The sequence below is a fragment of the Pyrgilauda ruficollis genome, unplaced genomic scaffold, assembly GCF_017590135.1.
Source record: "Pyrgilauda ruficollis isolate IOZ18807 unplaced genomic scaffold, ASM1759013v1 scaffold90, whole genome shotgun sequence".
NCBI classification, from domain to species: Eukaryota; Metazoa; Chordata; class Aves; order Passeriformes; family Passeridae; genus Pyrgilauda; species Pyrgilauda ruficollis.
This window is the reverse complement of record NW_024531044.1, coordinates 886,844-913,691: the sequence shown is the minus strand read 5'-3', so window position 1 is coordinate 913,691 and position 26,848 is coordinate 886,844. Positions and strand designations below refer to the sequence as shown.

Below are 26,848 nucleotides of genomic sequence, written 5' to 3'. Positions count from 1 at the left end.
GGAAAAAAAGGAATGTAAAATTTTTTTTTTTTTTTTTTTTTTTTTTTTTTTTTTTTTTTTTTTTTTTTTTTGTAGCCAGCTAATGAAAAAGCCCACCGAAACTAAAAAGCAAAATGCTGATGCAAATAATGAATACAGTAAACACATCAGCTCAGCCCACCCATCACCCTCTGAATGGCCAACTGTAGTGACCATGTTCACCCATGAGCTCGAACTGACAGCTCAGGCCACAGAAAACCACATTTCCAGCAAGCCCACACCAGACTCTGACCTATGTCCACTCACTCAGAGTGTCCTTTTCCACTGTACGATGGCCAGTTACAGGAGACCAAAGCACAAATCCACAGCCCTTTTTTAGTCACATCCCTTTGAGCCAATACAGATTTTGTGCCACTAAAACCCTCTGGGACTGTATTTCGTGACAAAAACTTTTAACTTTCACTTATATGCATGAAATTCTCTGAAATTTGGAGATGACAGTTCCTCTCCAGGTAGGTGTGCCTGACTAGTGTGCCCTAACTACTGGCACCTCCTGTGGGAGGGGACTTCATTCAGTTCTTGGCCACGTGCTTTTGGAAAGAAAAACAATCTTCACTGCCAAGGCAACAAATTCAGTATTTCCCCCTCCCACCACCACCTCTACCAAGGCTCCCCACTGCCAGAGCACCTGTTTCCTGCCAAGGCTGCAGCCTGGGTCAGGAGCACTTTCTTGCCAACAAGGACACAATGGGGCTGATTAATCCTGTGAGCTCAGAGCAGCTGAAAGCTTTCACAATAGCTTGGCAAAGCCACAGAGCACTGCCAAGGCCCTCAAAAGTTTGGTAGAAAAAAATTAAGTGGTGGTTTGGCTAGAGGTTTGACATCCTGGGATGACAGCAAAGTTTTCAAATTATACAGACAGAGAAGAAGGGATAGATACATGGCTTCTGCTAAACCCAAATTAACAAATTCTTCTTATTTTAAAACTGATTTTTCATAATGAGGTAATTAAGCTCTAGATGAGAAGATTAAGTTATGTGCACAGTTCCAGTCACACATTCTAGCTCTCATCTAAGAATGCATGTTTGAAAAATGTCATCAGATTTAAATATGTATTTAAATGACTTTTTGAAGCAGTGCTTCTGAATGTACACAGACATACACACTCATGCCAACTACTTCTTTCAGAAAATATTTCAGGAATAAATGATTAATGAACAAAACTATTTCAAGATCACAAAACATGTGTCTAATCACCTGAAATGCTCTTTTAAACCATGCTACAAAAGGAAAGTATTTTAAAAACACTAGATTTTCTCAAAACTTTCTGGTTGGCTTATATTTTTTTTTTTTTACAACAGAGGTATTAAGAGAGAAAACGCCACACACTGTAAGTGTTTCAAATAAAACACATTTCATGTATGTGGTGAACACAGATTAAACCCATATTAAAGGATTTGGTGACAGTGTCTAGAAGTAGATGCAGGGAAACTGTAGTCACCAAAAGTGAAAACAGCTTTGGATCAAATATAGATGTGACAAGAGAACTGGAATGGGAAATACTGTTCTGCAATTGATAATCACACAATTTAGAGAGATGCAATCAAGCACATACACTTTGATCATTTCACTACATTTTAGAAACTATAAACCAAACTAAATCATCACCGGACCAAGCAAAAACAGTTCCACCTCCACTGCTTAATTTTTTTCCCAGCTTTTTATTTCCAACATGTATTTCCATTCAAGGAAGAGTCATAGTTTTTTAAACCCTGATTTGTTAAAGAAAGCTGAGGCTGAGTTCATTAATATGTAAGTTTAACAATGGCTCATAAATGTTTTGAATTTAATTCAATATAGGGTTTTTCTTGCATATCTGCCTCTCTGCCCTTTTCTCTGCTCAGAATAAAGTAATTTTGTGTGGTTTTATAAATATCAGAAAGTAATATTGTACTGAAGTGTAATTTGATTTGTTTGCAAATCCCTTTTGAATTGCTTTATGATGCATAAGCACATGCAGTTTATTAGGAAATAATAAGCAAAGAAGGCAAGCCAGGCAAGAAGCTTTGCTCACTTTCAAAGTCAAGGAAAAAATTTGGCCCCTGATCAAGCTCTGTGCAAGTGAGAACTTTTAAAAGATTTCCCATTTGGTTCCTGAAAAATAGAAAAGGAAGAAAAAAGGAGTCCTGAGTGAACAAATGATTTTAGAGACAAGGACCTGGACAGATTGGTTGTGCTGGAAAATACACACTTTAAGCAATCAGATTTTAAAAGTTTTCCTCAGTTTGCTGCTAAGTCAAGGAAAAGATTTTCTCATTGTCTTGCAATTGTTTGAACTTACTTTCAAAATCCAGGAAAAAATGTGGATAGTTTTCAATTTCCCTGGTAAGGACCTTAAGAAGATTACCCATCCCAGCAAACCTAGTAAATGCAACAAAATCATAAACAGTTATACATGTAAACTCAGAACACTACAGCTAAGAGCTTGACACAGTCTGCATCATATATTCAACCTTTTGGCAAGTTCTGGAAACATTTTGTTGGTCAATTCTGTGATATCTACTCAGAACGAGCAAGACTTCAGATAAACACAGAAATAATTCTGTTCAACAAATTGGATTTTAAACATCAGGACAACATCCCAGTGTATAAACAGATATTTATGAATTTATTCACTTAGCAAGAGAAATAAACTCAGAGCTATATCTCTATCTGTTAATTCTCTAAATTGCTGGACTCCAGATTACTTAACACCATTTCAAATAAAAACTGACATCTTAACACTTCTTTTAGATCTTCAGCAAAAATCCATGTCATTTTAAGAAAGTAACTCATTATAAGGAAAAAAAAATCTAATTGTTTCTAGGCAGTAAGATTTTTAATAAGATTACTATAAAATTATATCAAAAAAGACAGCTAAAAGATTTTTAGCTTTTCAAAGTATATGTATGCATTAAAAAAAAAAGAGAGTAAAAATGAGAGGTTTGAACCCTATTTTTTATCTGTTATTCCTATCTTTTATCATCTTGGAATTCTTTGCATTTCAAGTTATGAACTACTCCCAAAAGAAAAAGTGACTAGTTCTCAAAAAAGCAAGTCTCTATGGAAGATAAAAAGGAAAGACGTTATAAAAAGGTTTTTTGCCAGTACAGTCTTTAGCAAGGTAAGTTATTCTAATACTGTGTAAAAGTAGAGCTTTCTTGGTCAAACTTAAAACTTTTTCTCAGAAGACAGAAAAATTAAACCATGAAAAGCACGTATCAGGATAAAGAGATCTGCCTGGAGGGATGTAGAAAAATGTAATTTTAGATTTAAAACACAGATTGAAAACTGATTTTTGCCTCAAAGAGAAATATTCTCATTACTCTAAACCACGGCTCCTGGGGATCACATCTGATGTTCATCTGTGATTCAGTTTAACTCTTTTCCCACTTAAGAAAGCAGACCACAAAAAATTATTCTAAGCATGTACATGGCTGATACGCTACATAAGGAGACAAAGCTTTTTTCAAGTTTTCCCACAAGCATTACAGTAGGAAAAGTATCATCAACTCTAATTTCTATGTGCATATAAAGGATGCATTTCTACATCAGGAAAACCTAGGAAAGTAATTTGAGGCTTGGAGATTTCAAAGCAGGCACAGTCATAACATAAAATGATATACATTTAATCAATAGTCTGTTCAGAACATGCAGTTTCATGTAAGCAAGGCTTTTGTTAAATAAATGGCTTTGTTTTGCATTATATACTTCTTCAAAGTTTTCTCTCCAGAACAAATCCAGTGAGCAGACTGTCAAGCCCTTTGTAATTAGCAACATCTTGCATATACAAAATTGAAACACAAAGAAACATTTTCCATTATTCATAAAGTTACATCCATTACATGCAGGAAAAATATTTACACTTTTACTTTCAGAATAAGATCAGCACCTTATACACTGAGTTTGACTTTCTGATTAGCCTACAAAGGGGAAAAACATGCAAACAGAGCAAAACAGATTTTATACAGTGTTAAAACTTATATCTTCAATAATTTAATATTTTCATCACACTGGTATAATACATTTTATCAGCATCAGCTAGGTGACACACGATAAAGTACACACACTTATTTTCCTTTTCATAACCTTGAAAAAAAAATTATATTATGTAATGCTATCACAATCGACATGACTGACTCAGCTTGGATTCTTCACTTTCAACTCTTTTTAAGCCATAACTTACCTCATCGCCTTCAATCTTCAGAGAGTACCCAAGCATTTCTTCTGCTGCCAAAGCTTGCACTGCGTCCAGAACTGGTTTAGCTGATAGCATGCTTCGAACAGCGAGGAACCCTTTGTGCCAAAAACCTGAGGATAGGCTCCCTCATTTGCATGGAGTCGCTTGGGGTCATGTGCCCAAGCTCTGCCTCTGATCCTTCTTAAACAAGTACAGCACATCTCGGCTTGGGAGATTTCTGAGTGTTTTTCCAGAACTTTTGTTACATTTCCTAGCTTGTTTTTCACTTTGTTCCCTCTCCTTCAATCCCTGTGCAGAAACGGATCCAGCTATTGAGGTCACAAGCATGCAACAGAGCCTACCACAAACTTACGTGCACACGTTCATGCAAGTGGCATTTTCTAATGATCCTGGAGGTTCTGGTTTGACACCACCTATTTTCAAAGCACATCAACCCCAAAAATAGTCATATTCAACATCAACATCCAGAAAATATGGTTCAGGCAGCTGTTAAACATGTTTTAATTATTTTTTTATATAATTTGTTTATGGTTTCCTAAAAAACAAAGCTAAAAGCAACATCTGGTTCCATGAAACTTTCACTTTCAAGAGTAATTCATCATTCAGCACTAAATTTTAGTTTCAAATTAAAAGGACAAACTTAAAGGAAGTGCTAATAAATGCAAATCTTTCCCTCAAACTGAATTATCTTATTCTGCATAGCCTGCTGCTTCCCAGTACTTGGCTCTTTCAAACTGTCTTTCCTTACAAACTCTAATAACATATTCCAAACCTCAGGAACTGAAAGTCACCTCCAGGATAATTTTAATGAGATTTCAAAGTAACTAACGGCACACATTCTGAGCAGGTCTATATATATATACTGTGACTGCAAGAGAAATGCAAATAGCAGCTGATGTACAGAAGCAAATCATAAAGGTTTAACGTAGGAGCATAAAATTCTATTTCATTAAACCAGAAAGCATTTTATTTTACTTACTGTAAAATCAGTTTAAATGTTGAACTGAGACTCAATGCATATATAAAAATATTGCTGATGCTGCACCACTAAATGCTAGCAGCTTCTCTTTAGTGTCTAAATCCCTTAAAATTCCAACCTGTAACTATGCTTTAAAAATGATGACATGTTGATAACGATGTCTGCATTTTTCCCTATTGTTTTCCAAACCATTAAAACTTACCTTAAGATATTACATAAGCATACAGAAAATAGTTTTTAAGCTATTGTTGACATTTTAAAGCTCATTGCTTAATTTTTGATGCTCAACATTTAATTAGTAGCACACAGAGATAAATAAACCATAACCCAGCAATGAACAATAAGGTACATTTAGCATTTTGCATTTCATTTACCATTATCCAGTAGCAGGTTTTAAAACCTGAGCTTTGAACAAAATATCACAGGCTGGTTTTCCAACAAATAACTGTGTTCCTAAAATTACACTGATTTAGTTTCAACATTCTAAAGGTATTACCCTGTATGGGAAAAGAAATTCATTCTACCCCACTAAAGCAATCAGTTTATTTCTGAATTGTGGTATATAAAATACTATCCCCCCAAAAAAAATCAGAATTCAACCCTACAAATCTGCCATGGATCTTACATACATATACTGAAAGTATACTGAAATATATTTATTATATACTTAAATCCACTTTTGAAAATATAGTAAGTGTTCCCAATCTGGGAATCACTAACTGAACACTGAATATCATGTTATTCAACACTTTAAAATTTTGGTTTACACACAGATTTAAGCAACTACACAATTCTCAAGTGTGGAGTTTTGCACCACTTTCAAGTAACAGCTACAGTACTATACAAACTGCTAAAGAAGTACTGATTGACTTCTCTTACAGGACTAATTTAATCAGTACCAATTCAACACCATCAGCAGCTCTGTGGTACAGCGGAAGATGTTAACAGAGAGACAAAGCTTTAAAACTTTGTGTTAGTGAAAAAGGACACATTGACCAGCTCAAGCCTTTGCAGCTCATCAGTGCTCCTTTGCCAGATAATATTTCCTAAATCTGTCTGCTCACATAAACATGGTCTGAAAGGCTTTTGTCAAAATGAGCTGGATCAGCAAATACCTACTGCTTAACCTCATTTAGATCATCCTAAGGAAAGCAGGGCTTGTGCATGTTTTCATGAGCAGTCCCACTGGGATTTTCAGGAGAAAGGCTCCCAAGCTCAGGAGTGGCAATGGATGATTCAGAACGATAACTTCTAGTGGCACACCTAAGTGGGTAGAGACAGGAGGCATCCAGTCCCCAATCTGAGGGAAATGTACTAAGCACATCAGCATCATTAAGGTACTGGAACCAACCTTACTGCATGAATAATTAACTGTGCTTTCAAAAATATACCAGCATCTGAACAAACTCAAGATCTCTCAGATCAAAAGCATGACTCCAAATCACTGTGATATTCACTCATACAGTTGGTTGAAATGCTTGTAAGGAAACAGCAGAAGTGCAAGATTGGAAAAATTATCTTGGGGAAACTGGCTGCTCATGGCCTGGATAGGTACACAGGGTAAAAAACCGTGGTAGTGAATGGAGTTAGATCCAAATGGTGGCTGGATACCAGTGGTGTTCCCCAGGGCTCAGTACTGGGACCAGTCCCAGTCAATACTGGGGCCAGATCCCAGTGCCCAGGGATCTGGACAAGGGGATTTGTAGTTGTGAGGCCACACCTCAAGTGCTGTGTCCAGTTCTGAGTCCCTCACAACAAAAAAGGCGTTGAGGTGCTAGAGCGTGTCCAGAGAGGGGCCATGGAGCTGGGGAAGGGTCTGGGGCACAAGTCTGATGAGGAGCAGCTGAGGGTGTTTAGCCTGGAGAAAAGGAGGCTCAAGGGAGACCCTAACACTTGAACAACCACCTGAAAGGAGATTGGAGCCAGGTGGGGTTTGGTCTCTTCTCCCAGGCAACTGGCATCAGGATGAGAGGACATGGCCTCGAGTTGCACCAATGGAGGAGGCTCAGGTTGGATACCAAGAAGGATTTCTTAATGGAAAGAATGGTTAAACACAGGAACAGATTGGCCAGGAAGGTCGTGGAGTCACCACTCCAGAAGTGTTCAAGAAACAGCTGCACTTGACTCTAGTTGGCATGATGATGTTCAATCAGAGGTTGGACTTGATAATCTTGGAGCTCTTTTCCAACCTCTATGATTCTGATCAACTGTAGTCTCAGTCAGGTCACAGATGACACCAAGCTGGGCAGGAGCGCTGACCTGCTGGAGAGCAGCAAGGCTCTGCAGGGAAACCTGGACAGGCTGGACTGATGCTGAGGCCAGTGGTGTGAGGTTCAACAAGGCCAAGTGCTGGGTCCTGCCCTTGGGTCACAACAACCCCTGCAGTGCTACAGGCTGGGGAAGAGTGGCTGGAAAGGGACCAGGAGGAAAACAACCTGGGGATGCTGGTCCACAACAGCTGGACATGAGCCAGGGTGGGCCCAGAGTGGCCAGCAGGACCAGCGAGGTGGTAATGAGCAGTAAGACAAGAGGAAATGGCCTCAAGTTGCACCAGGGAGGTTAGACTGGATATTAGGAAAAATTTCTTTCCTGAGAGGGCAGTCAAACACTGGCACAAGCTGCCTGGGGAAGTGGGTGAGCCAACATCTCTGGAGGTATTTAAAAGACTTGTAGATGTCGTGCTTAGGGACATGGTGGATTTGGCAGGATCAGGCCAACATCTGGACTCAATGAACTCGGAGATCTTTTCCAATCTAAATGATTTTATGTTTCTATTACTTCTTCCCATCAAATTCCACAGTAGGTTTATTTTTAATAAAATCTTCAATTTTCTTATAGTTGAGAATATTTGCATGGATGTGGCATTATTACTATCTTCAGCTGTTTTGCTGCTAAGTGTTTAAATATTATTAAATGGCAGTTGCATTGATGAAGAAAAATATAACACCTGATATTTAATAGTCTCAGTTGTGCAAATACTGTTAGTTTTAAAAAATGGTATTATTTCTCTATGGACTTTATTCTAAAAATAAGTTAAAAAAGGTATAGTTATACTAAGATAAAGGTAAAAATAGCACACATTTGTGTTGAGGTGATAATTGCACAAAACCTCCAAAGATATTTGATAGTGAAGTATGTACTGTATTGTCTAGAAAGGCATAGATAAGACAAAAACATAACCAAACTCTTTTCAGAAAGCAGCCATATGAATTTTCCAGAAAAAAGAAATTATCCCCAATGCTGGCTGCTAAACACTGGATTTATAAGGTTTTCTTAATACAAATAACATACATAAAGAGCACCAAGTGGCAACCTATACACAAGCAAAGAAAACTCAGTGCCACACATTCCTTAGGCAGGTAAAGTATAAACAGACAAAAAGAAACCCCAACAAAACTCAAAGCCAGAAAATATCTATAAAGAAGTGAAAAGTAGAGTAAGAGAAGAAAGTTGCTCAAGGTGAAAGTAACTCAAGATAAAAGAATCATTCCCTCTTTGAACAACCATTTTATTAGAATTCCTATTTAAGGAACACTTCCAGCCAAGAGCTTTTGCTGTTAACTGATATGCAGATTGCAGGACACAATTAAAACCTACAAAAAGTGATGTAAGTCAAAGGGATTTAATAAATGGGTTGTAATGACAAATCTGTTTTTCAGTAATCATAAAATGTTTAAAGAGTTGGCCAACATTAGTACCTGTAGCCTCAAGGATTACAGAGCTTGGCTTGTGGTTTCTCTAAAATTAAATGTAAAAAAAGAAAAAATTACCTTAGATGAACCTAAAACATATCCAGCAGGGGGATTTTTCTATATGGCAACCTTCACACCTGAATTTACTTTGAACAGAACTCCTGTATATTTTCAGAGTCTATAATGTCAGAGCAGCCATCATGAAAGAATGAAAACCAGGCATCCAAAATATCTGGATTTTGATTCATATGTCATAATAAAAACAAAACAAACACGAACCAGACAAACAAAAAAACACCAACAAAAACGCAGAATGGAATCCAATTAAGCAATTAGAGTAAAATTATATTTGAATTTAAGAAAGTACTGCTGCACTTTGATCCTTCTGCCTGAGTAACTAGAGTAACCTGGTCTGAACATGGCATTGCCTGCACAGATGCTTTACACAAACCAGGGACACAATTCCTCTGTACACAACAAATGGAGCCTCTATCAATTTTCACAGCAGGGAGACACCTTTAGAAGACACAGGACAGGTTTGGATAGTTTGAGTGTTTCTTCCTTCAAAATAAAACCGCTCTATTTTGTTCCAAGTGGAGTTTGACTTAGTTCCTTCAAAATCTCGTAAGAGAGCCACACTATTATCTTTCTCTTAAAAGTTTTCTTGTCCTCATCATTTATCACCAAATTCATAGTGGGAAAAGAAATAAGCCATCTTAGAACCCATTCAGTTTTGGAAATCTAATGATTTGAACATTTGAGAAGGTATCTGGTTTCAATATTTGTGAATATAATGAGTGAAAAATCTATGCTAGATCACATAAATATTAGAATCAGAAAGAGGACTTTTGGGTGAAAATTCAGAAACAGAAAAAAAAAAGTTCCTGGTCCTTTTTACCTGTAAATGACTGCTGATCATTCAGTCTCCTGACTATGCCACACACAGTATTTTTATTATACACACACAAAATCCAATGCAAGTGTCTGAAAGACAAGATGAAAACCATCATATTCTAGTTCTCTAGGCAACTATGGTAAAAATTTTCCTCCAAGTGATTTTATTTTCCAGTTATTTCTTGTGCCATTTGATAACAGGAGTAAGTCTTTGCATGCTAGCTTTCTTCTCTTTCTATTTTTCTTCTCATTTTAATACATAAATGCCAAAACCGCGCATCTAATCTCAGTAAGTCAAACATAAATCCTACAGGGACTGGATTTCTTAGTGCGTACTTCCTAGTGATCTGCTCTGAATGTGTCAGTATGTAGGATATAATGCATTTTGCCATTTTATATTTATGGTTTGGAGAGTAATAATTTATAAGATATGGATCAGAGCAATCTTTACAAGTATGGTTTTCTAGGAAAGGGGAAAGAAGTTAAAGAACATCTTAAAACAGTAAAAGCACAATTAATTTAATCAAAGATATTGACATTAGTAGAATTAAGACAGCTATGGCTGGCAATAGTTACCAACAGCTCAAGATTTGAGGAATTAAGAGATGAAATGTAGATCTTTCTAGGGATTTGCTGCTTTTAGTTTAAAAATTTGTCATAGTGACCCTATTTAATATCTCATTACAAAAATAAGAAAACTTGCTGACCTATTACAAGGCCGTTACAAAGCTGCTGATGGAAATAAGAGTTCCACTAGAAAAAAACAATCAAAACCCACTTTAAATAAACTGGAGGATAATGTATACTTTTAAAATGTATTTAAAATTTCAGAAAAAGATAAAAGACAAACTTCTATGTGTGTCTGGGAAAAAGGGAAAAAAAGAAGAAACAACAGGTAACATCCCAAAACAGCAACCTGAGAGACCACATAACCCAGGGAAGTGTTTAGGAAGGTTCTGCTGAAGTATGGAGGCATATGAGTAACAGAATGGGGCAAGAAGCTTTAGAAGGATTAATTAACCATCATCTCTACAGGCTTCTGGAGTAATAAATGTCATTTTGAGAGGCTATTATTGACTTTTATAGTAGTTATGGGGAGAATTAACTGAATATAAGGATGGAAACATGAGAAATTAAAAATAGAGGAGGTTACCAAACAAGGGGAAAAGAGCAAATTAAACTGATTTCACAAAAGCAGTTTCAGTACTCTCCGGTACCTAGAAGGAGAGGTCTCTTGGAAAGTTGATTTAAGGGATAATGGAGTGCAGGAAATGTAGCAGAAAAGAAAATACACAACAGGTTATTCTAATGGACAAGAGAGACAAAACGGAGGAGAAATCAATACACCTGCATAAGCATAGGGCAGAATTGAAGAAATATACAGAGGGAACTTTGACAAAGCACTAGTGATCAGGAAAGAGAAAATGTTTTTATAGATCTGGTTTTGTTCAATACTTTTAATTAGTGACAGGTAAAGAAGAAGAAAATACCCTTTAAAAATATGCACTAAGCTAGAAAGGAATTAACATATTCTGGAAAATAGTATCGTTATTCAAAATACTTTAATAAACTGGAGATACTATCCAGAAGACATTCCATAAATACAAATGTAAATTATTCTACTCAATGATAAAACCAAATCAATCCCACAGAGACAGATAGACTGGTAAGCACAAAGACCAAGGAAAAAATATTGAATCATTACACTGGACTGTAAATAAAACATAAGGCAGGTTAGAAAGGTGCTAAACTCTGGAATTTTTCAATGATTGCTCTCACAGTCAAGTTAAGGGGTGAGGAGACAATATTGAACAATAAAAGGTTTTCTCCAAAACATTAGTCTAACCTGTCAGTATGCAGGAGTTACTGAAAAGTATTAATTTCAATACAACTCCTCCTTTCTTCTTAATTATTTCCATGTAATTTTTTAAATCCTTCTGATATTATTTTGTTAGTGCACATACTTTCAAATTAAAGACTCGATTCATTAAGGCATACAGGACAGAATGGATGTGTGGCATTTTTCTGCAAAAGAGCCTGCCTTGAAAATTGTGTTAATAGACAAGCACATTAGCCCTCTTAATGATGTAAGCACAAAGAGATTCTTAATTTTGCATTGTGCCTAATACTTTAAGAAGCACATTCCCTAGTAAATCTATTTTCAAATAATGTGTTTTACTTACACTGACTGGCAAACAAGCCTTGTGCCTCAACTTGAGCTGCTAAAACCACTGCAGCTTTTCCGGGTATATTAAGAATTCTGTCATTTGCCTGAAATGACAAACCGGGAAGGACTAGTATGGATGGTGCAGAATTAAAACCACCCTTTTAATTAAAAATTAGATTTCTTGTAAGTGTAAATGAAAATTGAAAGCATGTACTGACCCTGGCAGGCTCTGCAGTAATTAATTCCAATCACTCCTGGAAGCAATTCCTAGTATAGTAATGAAATTTGCACAATAACTTTTTATTAAGATAGTAAAATTGATGCACGGTAGTGACTTTATACCCTACTCTCACTTTCCTCTATGTATGTATGTACTGCTGACTGACCAGAGCGGATGGCGGCCGGTCCCAGAGCCATCTGTGCCCGTTGGTTCCCACCCTGGAGGCGCACAGGCCTGCAGAGGCTCATTATCCGTTAGTCATTATCCTTTATCCAGCATCCACTATCCATGGAAAGCAGAGCGCGCGGACGGGACGGCGTGGGAGCGCCCCCTGCTGCCGCATGGCCGCCACCGCACCGCCCCAGGCTTTGGAACAGCTCGGGCGAGGCAAATAGATCCACAGCCCCTCAGGGTAATCCACAGCCCCTCAGGGCGATCCACAGCCCCTCAGGGCGATCCACAGGCCCCCCCCCAGGCCATCCACAGCTCCTCCAAGCAATCCACAGCGCCCCAGCCCCCTACCCCGGGTAACCCACAGGCCCCCATGGTGATCCACAGCCCCTCAGGGCAATCCACAGCCCCTCAGGGAGATCCACAGCTCCTCTGAGCAATCTGCTCCCGCACAGGGAAGTTCTTTCTCATGTTTAGGTGGAACTTCCTCTGCATCAGTTTCTGCCCATTGTCTCCTGGCCTACTGCTGGGCACCACCAAGGAGAGCCTGGTCCATCCTCTTGACATCCTCCCTTTTACACACATTGATGGGGTCTACTCTCACTTTTTTCCTCTTCAGGTGCAACAGTTCCCTGACTGTCTCCATAGCTCACCTTCCCACCTAAAGAAACGCCAAGGAGCCCTCACACCAGCTGAAATCAGCCCAACAGTACCAACCTCCCTCTGCACCATCAGCCAGCATTTCTGCATGGGCTCCAACTCCAGGGCATGACCTTCTCCTCTATTCTTGCAGCTCAAACAAAACCCAAACCAATGCAGACAATATTATAATAACCACATTTCAGAACTAATACCAGTATTAGAAACCAAATCATATTGCTTTCCCTTTTTTCCTGCTGAAACTCAGCATTTAGCTTAAAGGTAACTGTGACTGCATCTGAAATTTTCAGAAGTGTCATTTCCACTCAAAGGTTGAAGAGCACGTGGGGCTGCTCAGGCTTGGCACAGTGACATCCTGAGGCTGGTGAGGGTTCTCAGCAGGGCATCCCCACCTGGCATCTGCCATGTGCCACATCAGCTCTGGCACCAGTTCAATCTGTACAGAAACACTGGTTTTATTTACACTTTTTCAAGAAGTATGGATAAAAATTATTTCTTTTGAATTCAAGAAGCAGCTTAGAAGCTGAGAATGAATAAATGGTTTTGTCCAACTAAAAGAGAGACACAGAATGAGATCTCTAATTTTACACTTCCAGTTACCTGCTACCAAAACCAGAGGGAAGCAGTCACATCCAAGACTTTCTTACTGCCTTTGCTGAATCCCATTTCAAAGACAAATCACGGCTTCTAGAACTAGGAACTATACAAGATACACTAGGTTTAGAGCAAAATCTAATATTTTACTTTTGCATAACACTGTTTCATTTTCACTTGTAACTAACTTGCCATTACACTTAGAGATGTCAGAAGTCACATCTAAAATAAATACATCCTTGAAAAGGCACCATCCATTAGTTTCTGAGAACATTTCAAATTGTAAATAACTATTTAAATAGGAAATGTAAAAACATTTTAAAACTTTGTTGAAAAACTTAAATTTTGTAAAAACTAAAAATGCAGACATGCAAACACCCACCACTGTGCACGTACACAAGGACTTGCAAATGAGCTTGCTTAACGAAGAACTCAGAACTGGCTGCTTATTACAGAAAAAAAAAAAAAAAGTTTAGATACATCCAGATTACAACTGTAACAAAATCAAAAGATTAAACACACTGACTTAATCAAAGCTTTCTGTTTGGTGACTGAAAGCCAGCTATGGTCAGGAAGAATGCCTGGGTGACTTCAGCTGCATTAAGAAGAATCCTACACCCCAGGTTCCTCTTATCTCATGACTTAAGATGATGTGAGTTCTCTGGAGGATGGCAGAAGGTAGATAAAACCCAGCAATTATTCCTAATTTCATTGTAAACAAACAGAAATAAGAAATTTTCTAAAAAATATTGTTACTAAAAAATACTGTTTCTAAAAAAGATTGTCTTTCAATCTTCATTATTAATTTATCCAGCCTGTAATACAGCACTAAAACATGTTTGGAAACTGAATTTTTGTTTATTTTCCTCTGAGCCAATTACCATTTTAGTTGCAAATTATTCAACTGATTTACTAATAAAAACAGCAAACAGAAAAGCCTAAGAGATTAGGTAAAAAAATACATAGTGATTGAAGATTATCAGGGTTGATGGAAAATAATGGAAATTTACTGATGTAAATAAAAAGTTCAAAGAACAGAGTTCACGGACTAAAAAGAAATTGAAAGACCTAAATCAATACACATTTCAAAAGTAAAAAAAAAAAAATCTTTTGCATAACAAAAAAGCCTTTAAATTGTAAAAAGGATGATATTCTTTTTGTATAGACTAGATTTTTTTTGGAACACTAACATTAGAAAAAAATTATACAATATAGACTATATATGTATTGGTATCAGATAAAAGTTGGAATTTTATACATTTACATTTTGTATCAAATACACCAAGTTTTTAATACTACCATCCAAATGACTTAGCAAAAAAAGAAACTTTATTAAAAAAATATATTCAGGAAATGGTAATTTTCACTGACAATGGTAGAACAGACATTTGGTGTCTGTCTCACCTTTCAGATCTTCCAAATGAGAAATACAGAATCTCAGAGTATTGGGAGCTGGAACGGACCCATGAGGACCATCGAGTCCAGCTCTGAAGTGAATGTCCCATGTGGGGATCAAACACCCAGCCTGGGCATTATCAGCACCCTGCTCTCACCAGTTATTTGAAGTCTGAAAAAGTCACATTACAGCAGGGCCTATCCCACTCCCATTTTGGATACATTTTGTTTGGAAACAAAAGGTACTTATTACTTTCTTCTAATCAGTTCTTGAACTATCAGCTTGTTCCAGGTCAGTGTTTGCCCAAACACTGTCAACAACCAAAAGGGCTAAAGCAAAGCGTTGCCTAAACCACCAAAATTATCACCTTACTATCAATTAATATTTCATTAACCAAAAGAATCAGTGCAAAGTGACCAAGACTGTTGTTTAATGTTTCAAATCAAATATGCAAATAAGATCCTTATTTTCCTCTAAGTTCAAAATTCTGTAAGAAATAATTCCTACATTTTAATACATTTAATTAGAAAACTGAACAAGCTGTAATAAACTTCTTAAAATGCACCTGATAATTAAAATTATTGAAAACATGCTATAGTCAACATATTCTAGGCAGGAGGACAGCTCCAATACAGAAATTAAGAGAGCTGTCTGGCACCTGATTTGGCTTTGGAACAGGCTGCAGTTAAGGCAAATATCCACTAAGTGGCATTAGCAACCCAAACACCTAATTTTGACAAAAAATAATCAAAATACAGAACACTTTACCTCCCACAAACAAATCGATGGAAAACATTTCCTTTGAACAATTAATTTTATTCAATTTTGTCATAACCTTTGCCATAATTCCAAACAGCATTAGCAATTTCCTTTACAGATCAAGACATTTGCAAATATTTAGCAGGATGGTCAGATTAAAAATAAAACCATCATGACAAACATATTAAACAAAGCAACCAAAATATGGGAGCAATGTGAGTTCAAATTAAGACACATAAAACTACAGCAAGATATTTTAAAAGTAGTTGGGGTTTCAGAAGTGCTGTATATCAACAAGCCTGTTGTGAAGTGCAAAAGTACAAAAGTCACACCAAATGTTTACTTTACTTAAACATTTAAAAAAAAAAAAAGATAATTCTAATAATTTAGATATACTGATGCTACCTGATTCTAGGGAGTATAAAAGATTATGACAACTGGGAAGGTAAGAAAACTACTACTAATTATTTAAGGATTTGGTTTAAAAATATTAATTAAGGGTTAGTAACTGTAAATATAGGGTTCTGAAAATTATTTACTGGAAAAATGCCTTCAGGAACAATATAAATACCAGAGAAAATACCAGAGAAAAGCATGCTCATTTTGAAATAGTTTTCCCCTATTCCTATTGTTTGTCCCTGGTCTTTTATCACTGTCAGTTTTTTCATACATAAACAGCTCATGAATATAAAGGGGGTGGAAAAATCAGCACTACTGTATACAAGATTACAGAAAAATTAAATGAGCAAGTACTTCCGTCTCTCTGCCTCATCAAAGCATATATTTTAAGCTTGTGAAATATCCTATATACGCACTCAAAATTCTCAGCATACTTCAATGCTACAAGGAGTAAGACATTCCTTTTCCTTTTTTTTAAAGTGATTTGTTTCTCCCTGCTGGACACAGAGGAATTGCATTAGGACATAGTCCTTTTTCCCTACATCCGCCTACGACAAACATTTGCTGCAAGTCAGCGACTCCAAAACCAAATTGTTTACAATTAACTCAAAAAGCCATTAAAAAATTGTTTCTTTGTTCCAGTTGGAAAGAGAGAGAGCCAGATGTGTGGCTTGTTGATCTTGCTCTTTGCTGACCTCTGAGTGTAGGAAGAACTGCAGCTGAGGAAGGAAGTCAGCAAGTTGTGTTAATGAAGGTGACCATTGCAAAAAAAGGGCTTGCAGTTTTTTTCATTAAAAAATATATTTGAAATACTTTTTATTAAAAAAGAGATAATACAAGGCCTTATTTTTTCCTGTGGGTGAAAAATTAGAGCCTTTGTTTCAAAAGAAGTATCTTGAGCTTGTGTATCTTTTGCTACTTTTGAAAAATGTTATCCTTAATTTCAAAAACTTCACTAAGGTTTACTGAGGTGCCTGTAAATTAGCAGACACCTCATCATTAACACCTGCTGGAAAACCATAATTCTTTGAGGATGTAAAACTCAGGAAAAGCCTTTTAATTTTAGACTCTGAGTCACAGTCTAGCACTACCGACCAAAATCTGGCATAAAGCTGAATTCCAGATTGAGAGTGTGCCCAGTTCTTGGGAAAACACATCTGGTCAACAATACAAGGCAATCCCGACAATTACCACAGTACTTTTCTTCACAGTTCTCCCTGAAACACATTTATGCATTATATTTGTAAAACACCTGGCAATGTATTAACTAGAGGTCTGTGTTAAAAACTCCATTACGTGGTACTCTTCATAACCGTAAAGAACGTGCCTGTACAAGATACTCTGTGAGATAAAGACAGGCTCAAAAACTGAACAGCAACAGGTGTGAAATGTTATCAACTTGTTTATAAACTTCTAATTACTTTCTAAAAAAATGTTTGAAATGCATTCTGAAATTCTATGACCACAGTTCTCCTCATTTTATCAAGATACCTGGGATGTTAGTAAGTTATCATGGCCTAAGGTAAACTAAGGACACATTTGTCTGTGAAGTACAAATTCACTCCCGAGATTCGGCTTTAGATATTAATTCTGGCACTCAGCATCAATCCTTAAGCAGTAAGTGAAGCCTACTTCAGACATCTAACTTAATTGTCTGGATTAGGGTAAATGTTTGATCTTGCTCTCCCTGCATTGCTAACTTCATCTTAAACACTTCACACTACTTTTGGTGGAAAATGATGCCTAATTCTTGTCAAGCAGTTACTATTTTAAGAACATACTTACCATGTAAAGACCTGAATATAATCACAGTTCATCTTCCAAATGTCTATTATGGTATTCTTTAATTAAGAAACTTTCCAACGTATTCTTAGAAAACAGGAAATTGAAAACGAGAAAGAGTTTACTCCCTTCCTACCCCATATTCTCCTGCTCCCAAGGACATTTAAAAAAACAACAGTAATAGATCACCATACACATGTATACACAAAACACTTCTGAAAACAGTTATACTATTATTTAATGTGATAGGAACATTCAAACTCTGGAGAACTAAAACAATAATTCATGTCACATTTTTCAAAAGTTATAAAGGATACTGTCCATTTTAAAAACAGTCTATAAGATTCAATTTTCCTTTTTGCACTGACTGAAATTAAAACCTTATAATGTAAAGTTCCCAGCACAGCTCAAACAGCTCACACTTAAGAGCACCAAAAATTGCTTCTGCTACATTAGTATTTAGAATTTAGTATTGGCATTTGACTTTTATATTAAGATTTGTTTTTTCAGAACTTTTCCTTTTACACACAAAAAAAAATCTTCATGTTTCTTCAGCTTGTATTTAGTTAGTCTGAAAAAAATTAATCTTTGAGATCAGTAAAGTCATATTTGAGGGTTTAATTTGAAAAAAAAGTCTTAACTGTAAAAGGTCTAACAGCCAACAGTTAGGACTTCAAAAATATATCAGGTAAAAAAAAATACTAACTAATTTTCTTACCAGGTGTAATTCCTACCAGTTTATTACTTTCTACCAATGAACTTAATAAAAACAGTCAACCACACTATAGTAGTATTAAGTTTATACGGAATAAATATTAAATAGTCCACCATTTAACAAATCTTTATTTCCTCATTTCACTCCCTTTTTTTCTCCCCATTTCTTGTTTCTTCTGTCACATCAAGAGTATTCATCTCCACTCCTACCATTTTTCTTTTTATGTTTCCTTTTCATTCTACTTGTCCTGTCTCTAAGATCTCACTTCAACTCATCTCAGTCCCAGCCACTGGAGTGGATAAATCCATGCTGAACACCCAGTTTTGAGATTTTCTCCTCTCTGGCTCAGGATGGTCCAGGGCCATTAATCTTAGTTGAAATGCTATTATAAAATTTAATAGGTATGTCATGTACATAATTCCTATTTCAACTCCCATATGACTGTAACAAAATAGGAGACTGGAAGCTCTTTTAATGTAGAAAGTAAAACCTAAACATAAAATATGCAAAATAGCTTTGCTGGTTGTGTATACAGTCCTTACAAGTTCACATCAGTAGTTTAAAACACAGAGAGTAATTTTCTACCCTGCAGAAATTGTCAAAGCTCTGATTGGAGTCTTTCATCCTAAGTCTCTCCTGCCACCCCTCCCATCCACTTCCTCCCTTGGACCTGGGTTTGTTGACCCATTCAATGAAATGAAACAGGAATATTGCTGTCTTTCAGCTGCGCTAGTTCCACATCTTTTGTGACCTTAAAGTGATGAATCTCTACGCCTTCCACCTCTGCAGGTGGCTTTATTTCTTTTGAACAAACCTCCACATGATCAGCAAACACCTTTATTTTCACAGACTGCCCTGACTCCACCTGGGTACTGTGAACCGGCTTTGACAAAAACCCGGTCAGGCTGCTGCTGTGTTTGGCTTGGTTTTGCCTGCAACAAGTGGAAGTTTTTGTGGTCTTTTGCCCACAGCACCACTTGCTGGATGCCTCTCACAGCAAGCTGAATGAATGACAGCATTCACTGTTACTAAAGTAGGGTTAACTTAGAGAATCCTTTCCATACTCAATGGTTTCCATCTCTCCAAGAAACGACTGGATCAAGGCTACCGTCTAGCACAGCCTTACTACCAACAGTACACTTAAGATACTACTGCCTTTCAGATTTTAGGTGTTACATGCTGCAAGAGCTCCAGGTCAAATGTCCTACCTGCTTCACGCTTCCCAGGAGTCCAGGAAGGGCTGGCAAACAGAACTGTTTGGGTCACAACCAGAACCAATGTCCGTGACTCTCAGCCCTGCAGTCCCAGCACTGTGCTGACCACAACTCGGCTGCATGTGAAGTGTGACAGAGATGTCACTTCTGGTCCCTATAATCTTTGTAGAAAACACAAGAAGCCAGACTGGCACAACCTCCAGTATTTCACTAAGTAGTTTGTTTCCAGCGACAAATTTTAATTACGTCTACAGATCAAAACCTTCTAGTTCATCTCTATCACCCTCTGCTTCCCCCTCAGCTATTGAAGTTTGCTGCTGTTCACAAACATTTTCTTGAAGCAGAGAGAAATAAGTTTAAAGCCAATAAAACAATTTGTCCCTGCAGGTACTGGCACTGATTCCCTTGTGTTGATACCAGTACTTGTGTGAATCTGCAGTGAGCTGATGCAGAGCTCTAAACTGACAGAAGAGTAATCCTCTGGGAAGCCTTTGCAATCCCACAGATTTTCAGCAGCAAATTCCCTAAACCACCATATCCTGCTGAGTGAAGGTGTTGATGCAAGAGAAGAGACAGACAGCACTCAGCTAACCCCTCTAGATGGCAATGAGCTAATAGAACAACCATACAACTGATCACAAAATAAACTCCTGTACATATATTGACCATACAGAGTGGCTGGTGTGGTTTCTCTCAGGGAACATAGACATTTAGGACAAATTAACTATTAGCACTTAAAATCTCAAGTAACATTGGACTCATTGAACAAACACATAAACACTGCATAAAGAAAAGTCCAGCATACTGCAGTCTTTAGCCTTCTCACAATTCACATATAAAAGGAAGAGGGTGCTTAACACAAACACACAGTTATGTCTTACCTAGAAATAAAGTGGTTCCAATTCACATTCAAAAATCCAAAGAGGTGATGCTAAACATTCAACGTCCGTCTGTCATGAAAAACATTCAAGATTACACTTGGGGTGGCTTTGCTCTTCCCTATCTCAATTTTGCAATAAAACTTTCTAGTTTAAAAAAGAAATTTCCATGATAAATGTAAGTTAATCTATTGAAAGTGAGATCTGTAACATCCAAAAATTTTTGTATTCATACCATTAAAAAATGCAGCTGGGTTGAAATGATCAGGTATTCAAACTAAATTTTATCCCATATAATTCTGCTGAATAGATTCAGCAGGTATGTTATATTTTATAACAAGATGTCACCAAGACTGGTACAGCCAAATGAAAATAATGTGCACTGATAATGGTATGCTTTATATTACGAATTAAAAGATATAATAACAAAATCATGGAAATTGAATATATTTCCAAAACATTTAGCAATTTAGTATAAAGGCTGTATTTATTTAAAATAATATTTATATTGAAAAAGTCCAGTTAAAGCAGTTTTAAGCTCAGAAATTAATTTTCCAATCTTCTGAAACTACTGAAATAAAGAATGTAATTTAAATGCCCAATAGCGATCATTTCATTTTCCAAGTGTTGGGGCAGGGGACGTCACTAGAAAAACAAGGGGACCAGGTCCTTCATAAGGTTCTATACCGACAGCTATTTTAATGATACTTTTTCAACTCTCTAAATAAAATAACTTAAGAGAGATGCAAGCTTGCTCCCAGAATAAAGGTGAAAGCAACAAGTAACAAGGAAAATAAAGGCACTACAGAAAAGCTTGGAAGTGAACTTCAATTTCAACCATAACCTTAATAATGGTAATACAGCTCCACAAACACTTTTCCCAAATATTCAGCTGCACTATCCTCATAGCCTCAGAGGTCAAGCCATTGAGTTCATAAATCAGCTTAATTCAGCTTCATTAGGCTTTGACTTTGAAAAACACATGTGTGTGTTTCTGCAGCTATATTTATAAATATGTGACTGAAAACTGGGTTCAATCTAATTATGGACTTTTATTCATTCAACTTCAAAACAGTAACCTTGATTGCTGCCTAAAGAGGAATTATCTCTTGAAACTGGTGTGGTGCAGTGCAGATTTGGGTTTTTTTCCTAAAAATAAGTTCCTTACTGCAAATTGTAACAATTCATTATAAAAGCAGATTAAATTATATCAATATGCAACACTAATTTCCCAAGTAGAACACCCACACAGGGAACTAATTAGGAATAGCTCCTCTATGTAAACAAATCTTTGAACCAATTAGTAGCTGGTCAAGTCCGGGAACTCCCTCTCTCTAGCAGAAAAACATTTTTTTTTAGCATAGATTTATTTTGCTGCTGGCTGCAAATTCTCTCCAGTTCTGTATCAATGCATGGTATTTGCAACTTATATTTCAGACACTTTGATGGGAACTCGGTCAAGATTTGGAAAAAAACAATGGTAGTAGAAGACCCACAAAAATCACAGAACCAGGACTTCAAAGGGGATGTGAACAAATCCTGCTCTCTGCCTAAGCCAATTCTGTCCCAAGGGTTTAGACAGACCAGAACAGTAACAGTGAAACGACTCAAAACAAACAGTGGAGTAAATGAAAAAAGTACACGGGAAGAAGAATTCTCAATTGTTGTTCTATAAAAAGAAAAGCAAACAAATAAAAACCTCAAGGCGAGAATATTATGCCCAGATAGCATTCTAAAAGTGTCAGTGAGGTACAACAGTGAAACTGCATAAAGGATGGTATTCAATGAGGGCTGAGCATTCATTTATCATTGATGACGTTCAAATCTGCTCCACAGCTGTTCTATGCAAGTCTGAAAGGACCAGAGTTGACTCTTACCTTGTTGAAGATGATCCAGAGCCTTCCCAATACTTAAACAGAGGCTGCAATCTGTGGATTTTAAAATTTATTTAAAAGGATCGTTATTAATGAAACTGTTTTAATTAACGAGTAAAAATCAGAAAAGTAACTTAAATGCCTTCAATAGAGAATAACTTCCCTCTTTTTCAAAGGCAAAGAACATTCTTCAAGGTGTCTTCTACTGTGCATTACTCCCAGAGCCAAAGGCCAATTAATCTGACACTAGCACACACCAGGGTAGTGAAGGACTGTTGCAGGAACACCTCAGGACAGGGAAAGGACTGGCAGCACTGCACAGAACCCAGACAACCACCCATTCCCACAGAGCAGTGATGGAGTACGAGACAACCCCTGACCCTCCAGTGCTACAGGGCTGCAAAAATCAGCCCTAAATAAAATCAGCTCATTGTTTAGTGCAACATTTACTGCTTGAAGATGTGAGAAAACACGTCCCCTTCCCGTCTGACCCAACAACAACAAAAATCACAGGTCAGAAAGACTCTGGAATTCCAGAACTAATTACATTTATATAGAAAAACTAAATTTTGGAAAGAAAACTCCAGCAACTATCAAGGAGAACCTCCTGTTCAGCTGAATTATGAAACTACAAAACCTTTGCAACTTACACAGAATAGCTATCCCTAAGCACAACTCAAGTAGCAGCTAGGACTGAACTAGATTTTTAATCAAATACAAGATTCTTGAAGTCTGCTTTTTAATCTTTTAAAAAATTATCTCAGACATCTAAATTTTGTTCAGTATAAAACAAAATGAAACACAAAATCAAATGGGATATAAAAACAATGTCAGTGTAATTTACAGGGTTAATGTGATTAGCAGGTATGAAATGAGCATTAAAAAAGACTACAAACAGATGCCAGAAATCATTTACTGTCTGTGAGCAATAACTGCATGGAATGGGCTGCAAGGCAAGTTCACTGAGGTATCACCTCTGGATTGAGAGAGATGCTATTGAGTGAGAAAGCCAATGCCATGGGTGGGAAGGAGGATAAACTACTCTGAAAAGTTTAGTTTCCAGCTTGGTTTCTTTAAAATATTCCTTTAAAAGTGGAGATAAACATCCCAAGATTGGTATCAGAGTTTTCCATAGGAAAGCTGAGGGAAGGAAGAGGAACAACACTCTAATGACTTCATAAAATAACTAAGTATCAGCACACTTTCTTACAACACTGTTACTTAACCACAGGGCGAAGAAATGTATTTACGAGCAACCACTCTTGTTCTTGGGAGAATTTGCAAGTCGGAAAGAAAGGAAAGTGATCATTTCTTAAACACCAGACTGACAAAAATGGACTGAAATAAGTAAGGCACTGTGAAACTTTAGTAAAATGCTGCTCTAAGGGAAGGATATTAGCAATGAGGCAAACCATCATATATTAACACAAAAGAGAAAATTCTCTTTTACTATTTTGGGAAGCTACAGCAAGTCAATTTATCTCTAGTTAAAATGCATTTATACAATGAAACACGGGAGTCAGTTCAGTTCCCTTAGCGTAGTAGTCTGGGGGACCTGCTGGGAGTAAAGCTTATTATCCTCCCAGGGATTTGAGCAGTCGTAGTTCACAACCAATTTGACTTAAGGAAAAACACAGCTGCTATTTTGAAAGTTTCCTGCTGTGTAAGAAATAATTAAGGCTGTACAATCAGTATTCAACAAAGCATAAATAGCAGAGATGCTAAATTAATTCTATTTGGAAATAAGGAGTTAAGTGAAGCTACATTACAGAATGGACTACATAATGTTCAAAGGCAAAAGAGGAGAGTTAAATGAGAGGAAGTGTGCATCAGAGGCCAAACTCTCTATCCTAACTATGCAACCACAACATTATTTCATTTTTTAGAAGTCCTCTACTCAAGAAGTAGAAAGTACAAGTTCCAAAATGAAGCAATGAGTTTTATTCTGATTTAAAATACAAAACCAAAACAAGGGGCAGCAACTGAACACACTTATGAAAGCAAAAACTGAAAAAAGCACAGACTCATTAAAACCTCTACTACCAACCTGGTACTATTTAAATCTTATGCAGAAAAACGCAAGAGATGGCAATGGCAATATTGGTAATTCAGGGCAGTTCATCCTTAGAGCATCCTGACCTGAGCTTTGATTCTCTCCCCACACAACCCTCAAAGAACAAACTGCACCGGGAATTCCCAGCCCAGGAATGGCACTGTCTGTGTGGGGACTGGGAGGTCAGTTTCTGGTCGCTGGACCACAGCCAGGTGGAGGAACACATGACAAGGTTACCAAGAAGCCTATGCCATCCCACAGCTATTCCTCATGTCCTATAGAAGCAAGGTGGTGAGACAGATGGCTGCGCTCCACGGACTACAGTCAACCCGTGAGTTGTCTGTCGGACCAGACACTGTTAAGTCATTAGGATGCTAATAGCTTTAACACTGCTTAAAGAAAAAAAAAACACCCCCACACAAAACTTCACACCCTACAGTTTTTTGCTAAATATAAGGTTAGACTTGCACCTCCTAGACAGGAGGCGAACAGACAATTAGAAGAGGGCTCAGACATCTGCTGAAGACAGGGATTCTCCAGGGAAAAGCTGAGGATCATGACAACTCAGGTTTGCACTAGCACTGCTCCTTTAGCTAACAGAAAGTAAAGCTTAGGTCAGGGATAAGTTTTACTCTACTGCCAGGATACACATCCTCCAATTGAGGACATTGTAGATGCCATCTGCTTAATACTCAGGGTATTCATTTTGATTTAAAATGCCAGGCCATAATTCTTCAAATATATATATATTTAAACAAGTGCTTTCAAAATGGCTGATTATACTTGTGTATTCTCTGGGGCTTGTCTTATAAAAGAAATATGAAACTCAGTTATTCCATGATTTTAAGTTGCTCTGGCTCATTTTTCCAGCTTCCCAGGCAGCTTCTCATTTCCAAGCTTGAAAGAATTTTTCTTCTACCTTCCTAAGCACACACTGAGAATACTGCTACTGCCTCCCCAAAGAAGCTGCTGAATCCCAGCTTCCTGGAAAGCAGGATCTGTGGTCACATATATGTCAAAAAATAAAACAGACCACGGCACACAGCCACGTTCTGGGCTTGGAACCAGCAAACACGTTACAGCTTGTAGTTGGACAACTAAAATCCTATTCCTCCATACAGCCCAGCCAGATCCAAACAGACTTTTGGAAACAGTCCATCATCTCTCCCAACCCCAGAACTATGCTGGGGCATTATCTAAAGAGTGTTAGTTGGCATAGAACAAAACTGTGTCATGAGCAGGACTAAAAATGTAACCGCAGAGTTGCATGCCATACCCACTCCTTATTTAGTTCCTGCTATGAACATGCATCACAAATACAGTACTCAATTGCTTCTGGAGAACATCATTTTTAGAAATTAATTCCATAACCAGCCAAATGCGTTTCAGAATTAACAGATCACCCTTGCCTAGGTGGCTGCTGCTTTCAAATCAGGGGAACAGAACCACATAATCATGTAACATCTGAGCATTTGTGTCTCCACAAGTATCATATGCAGCACATGTGAAAATTTGCACTCTCTAGGTTTTGGAGCTTTTTAATGTGTTCAGATGGACAGAACATGACCATCTGATTTCTTAATTTCGGCAAGCCTGGACTGCTGCCAGTACAACACTAGGTCTGATTGTCAGCTGGTATAAAATGGGCATAGATCTATCAACTGCATTCCAATGCACAGCTGAGATTCCTCTTCTCCAAACTTCACCCACATATGAGTGATGGCCAAGGAAGAAATTCATCTTACAAGATCAGCATTTTAGGGACAAATCTGTGGGTTTATTTCAACAATTCACAAAGTTATATATGTCTTCAAAAATTTGTTTTTTTTCATCTAAGTCAGAACTCCCAAATTAATTACTTTAAAAAAAAAATCATGTAAACCTGAATTGAAAACATTTACCCTTATTTTGCATGAAAAGGAACACAAGCAAGAAGTTGTTGTAAAGACAAGAGAGGCACATAAAACTTTCCAAAGGAAAACACAACTACCGTGGTGCAAATATGGATGTAAATACTGTACTTGGCAAGAATTACTGTGTGTGAAACTTTGTATAGATGTGATTATGCAGTGTCATAGGGGACTGAAAAATCATCCTGACAATACAAAAACATACAACCCTTCCACAACTGCTGACCCACAGATCATCATCTTCAGTGCCAACTCCTCACCTTGTAGTCTTA

General features: G+C 37.3%; 1 protein-coding gene across 6 annotated transcripts in view; it reads right to left on the bottom strand.

Annotated features, from left to right (window-relative positions):
* CYRIA (CYFIP related Rac1 interactor A) overlaps positions 1–26,848 on the bottom strand; it is a 56,161-nt gene that overhangs the window by 17,639 nt on the left and 11,674 nt on the right. Inside the window, exons 2-6 of one of the 6 annotated variants that reach the window (XM_041489185.1) lie at positions 22,617–22,667; positions 20,743–20,811; positions 11,968–12,055; positions 9,789–9,874; positions 2,321–2,400 (exon numbers count right to left, since the gene is read on the bottom strand). In XM_041489185.1, coding sequence (XP_041345119.1) covers positions 2,321–2,390 — 70 coding nt within the window. In that variant the 5' untranslated portion in view covers positions 2,391–2,400; positions 9,789–9,874; positions 11,968–12,055; positions 20,743–20,811; positions 22,617–22,667. Of the gene's footprint in view, positions 1–2,053; positions 2,134–2,320; positions 2,401–9,788; positions 9,875–11,967; positions 12,056–19,855; positions 20,023–20,742; positions 20,812–22,616; positions 22,668–26,848 lie in introns of all 6 variants that reach the window. The other 5 variants (XM_041489183.1, XM_041489184.1, XM_041489182.1 and 2 more) reach the window with 5 other exon arrangements.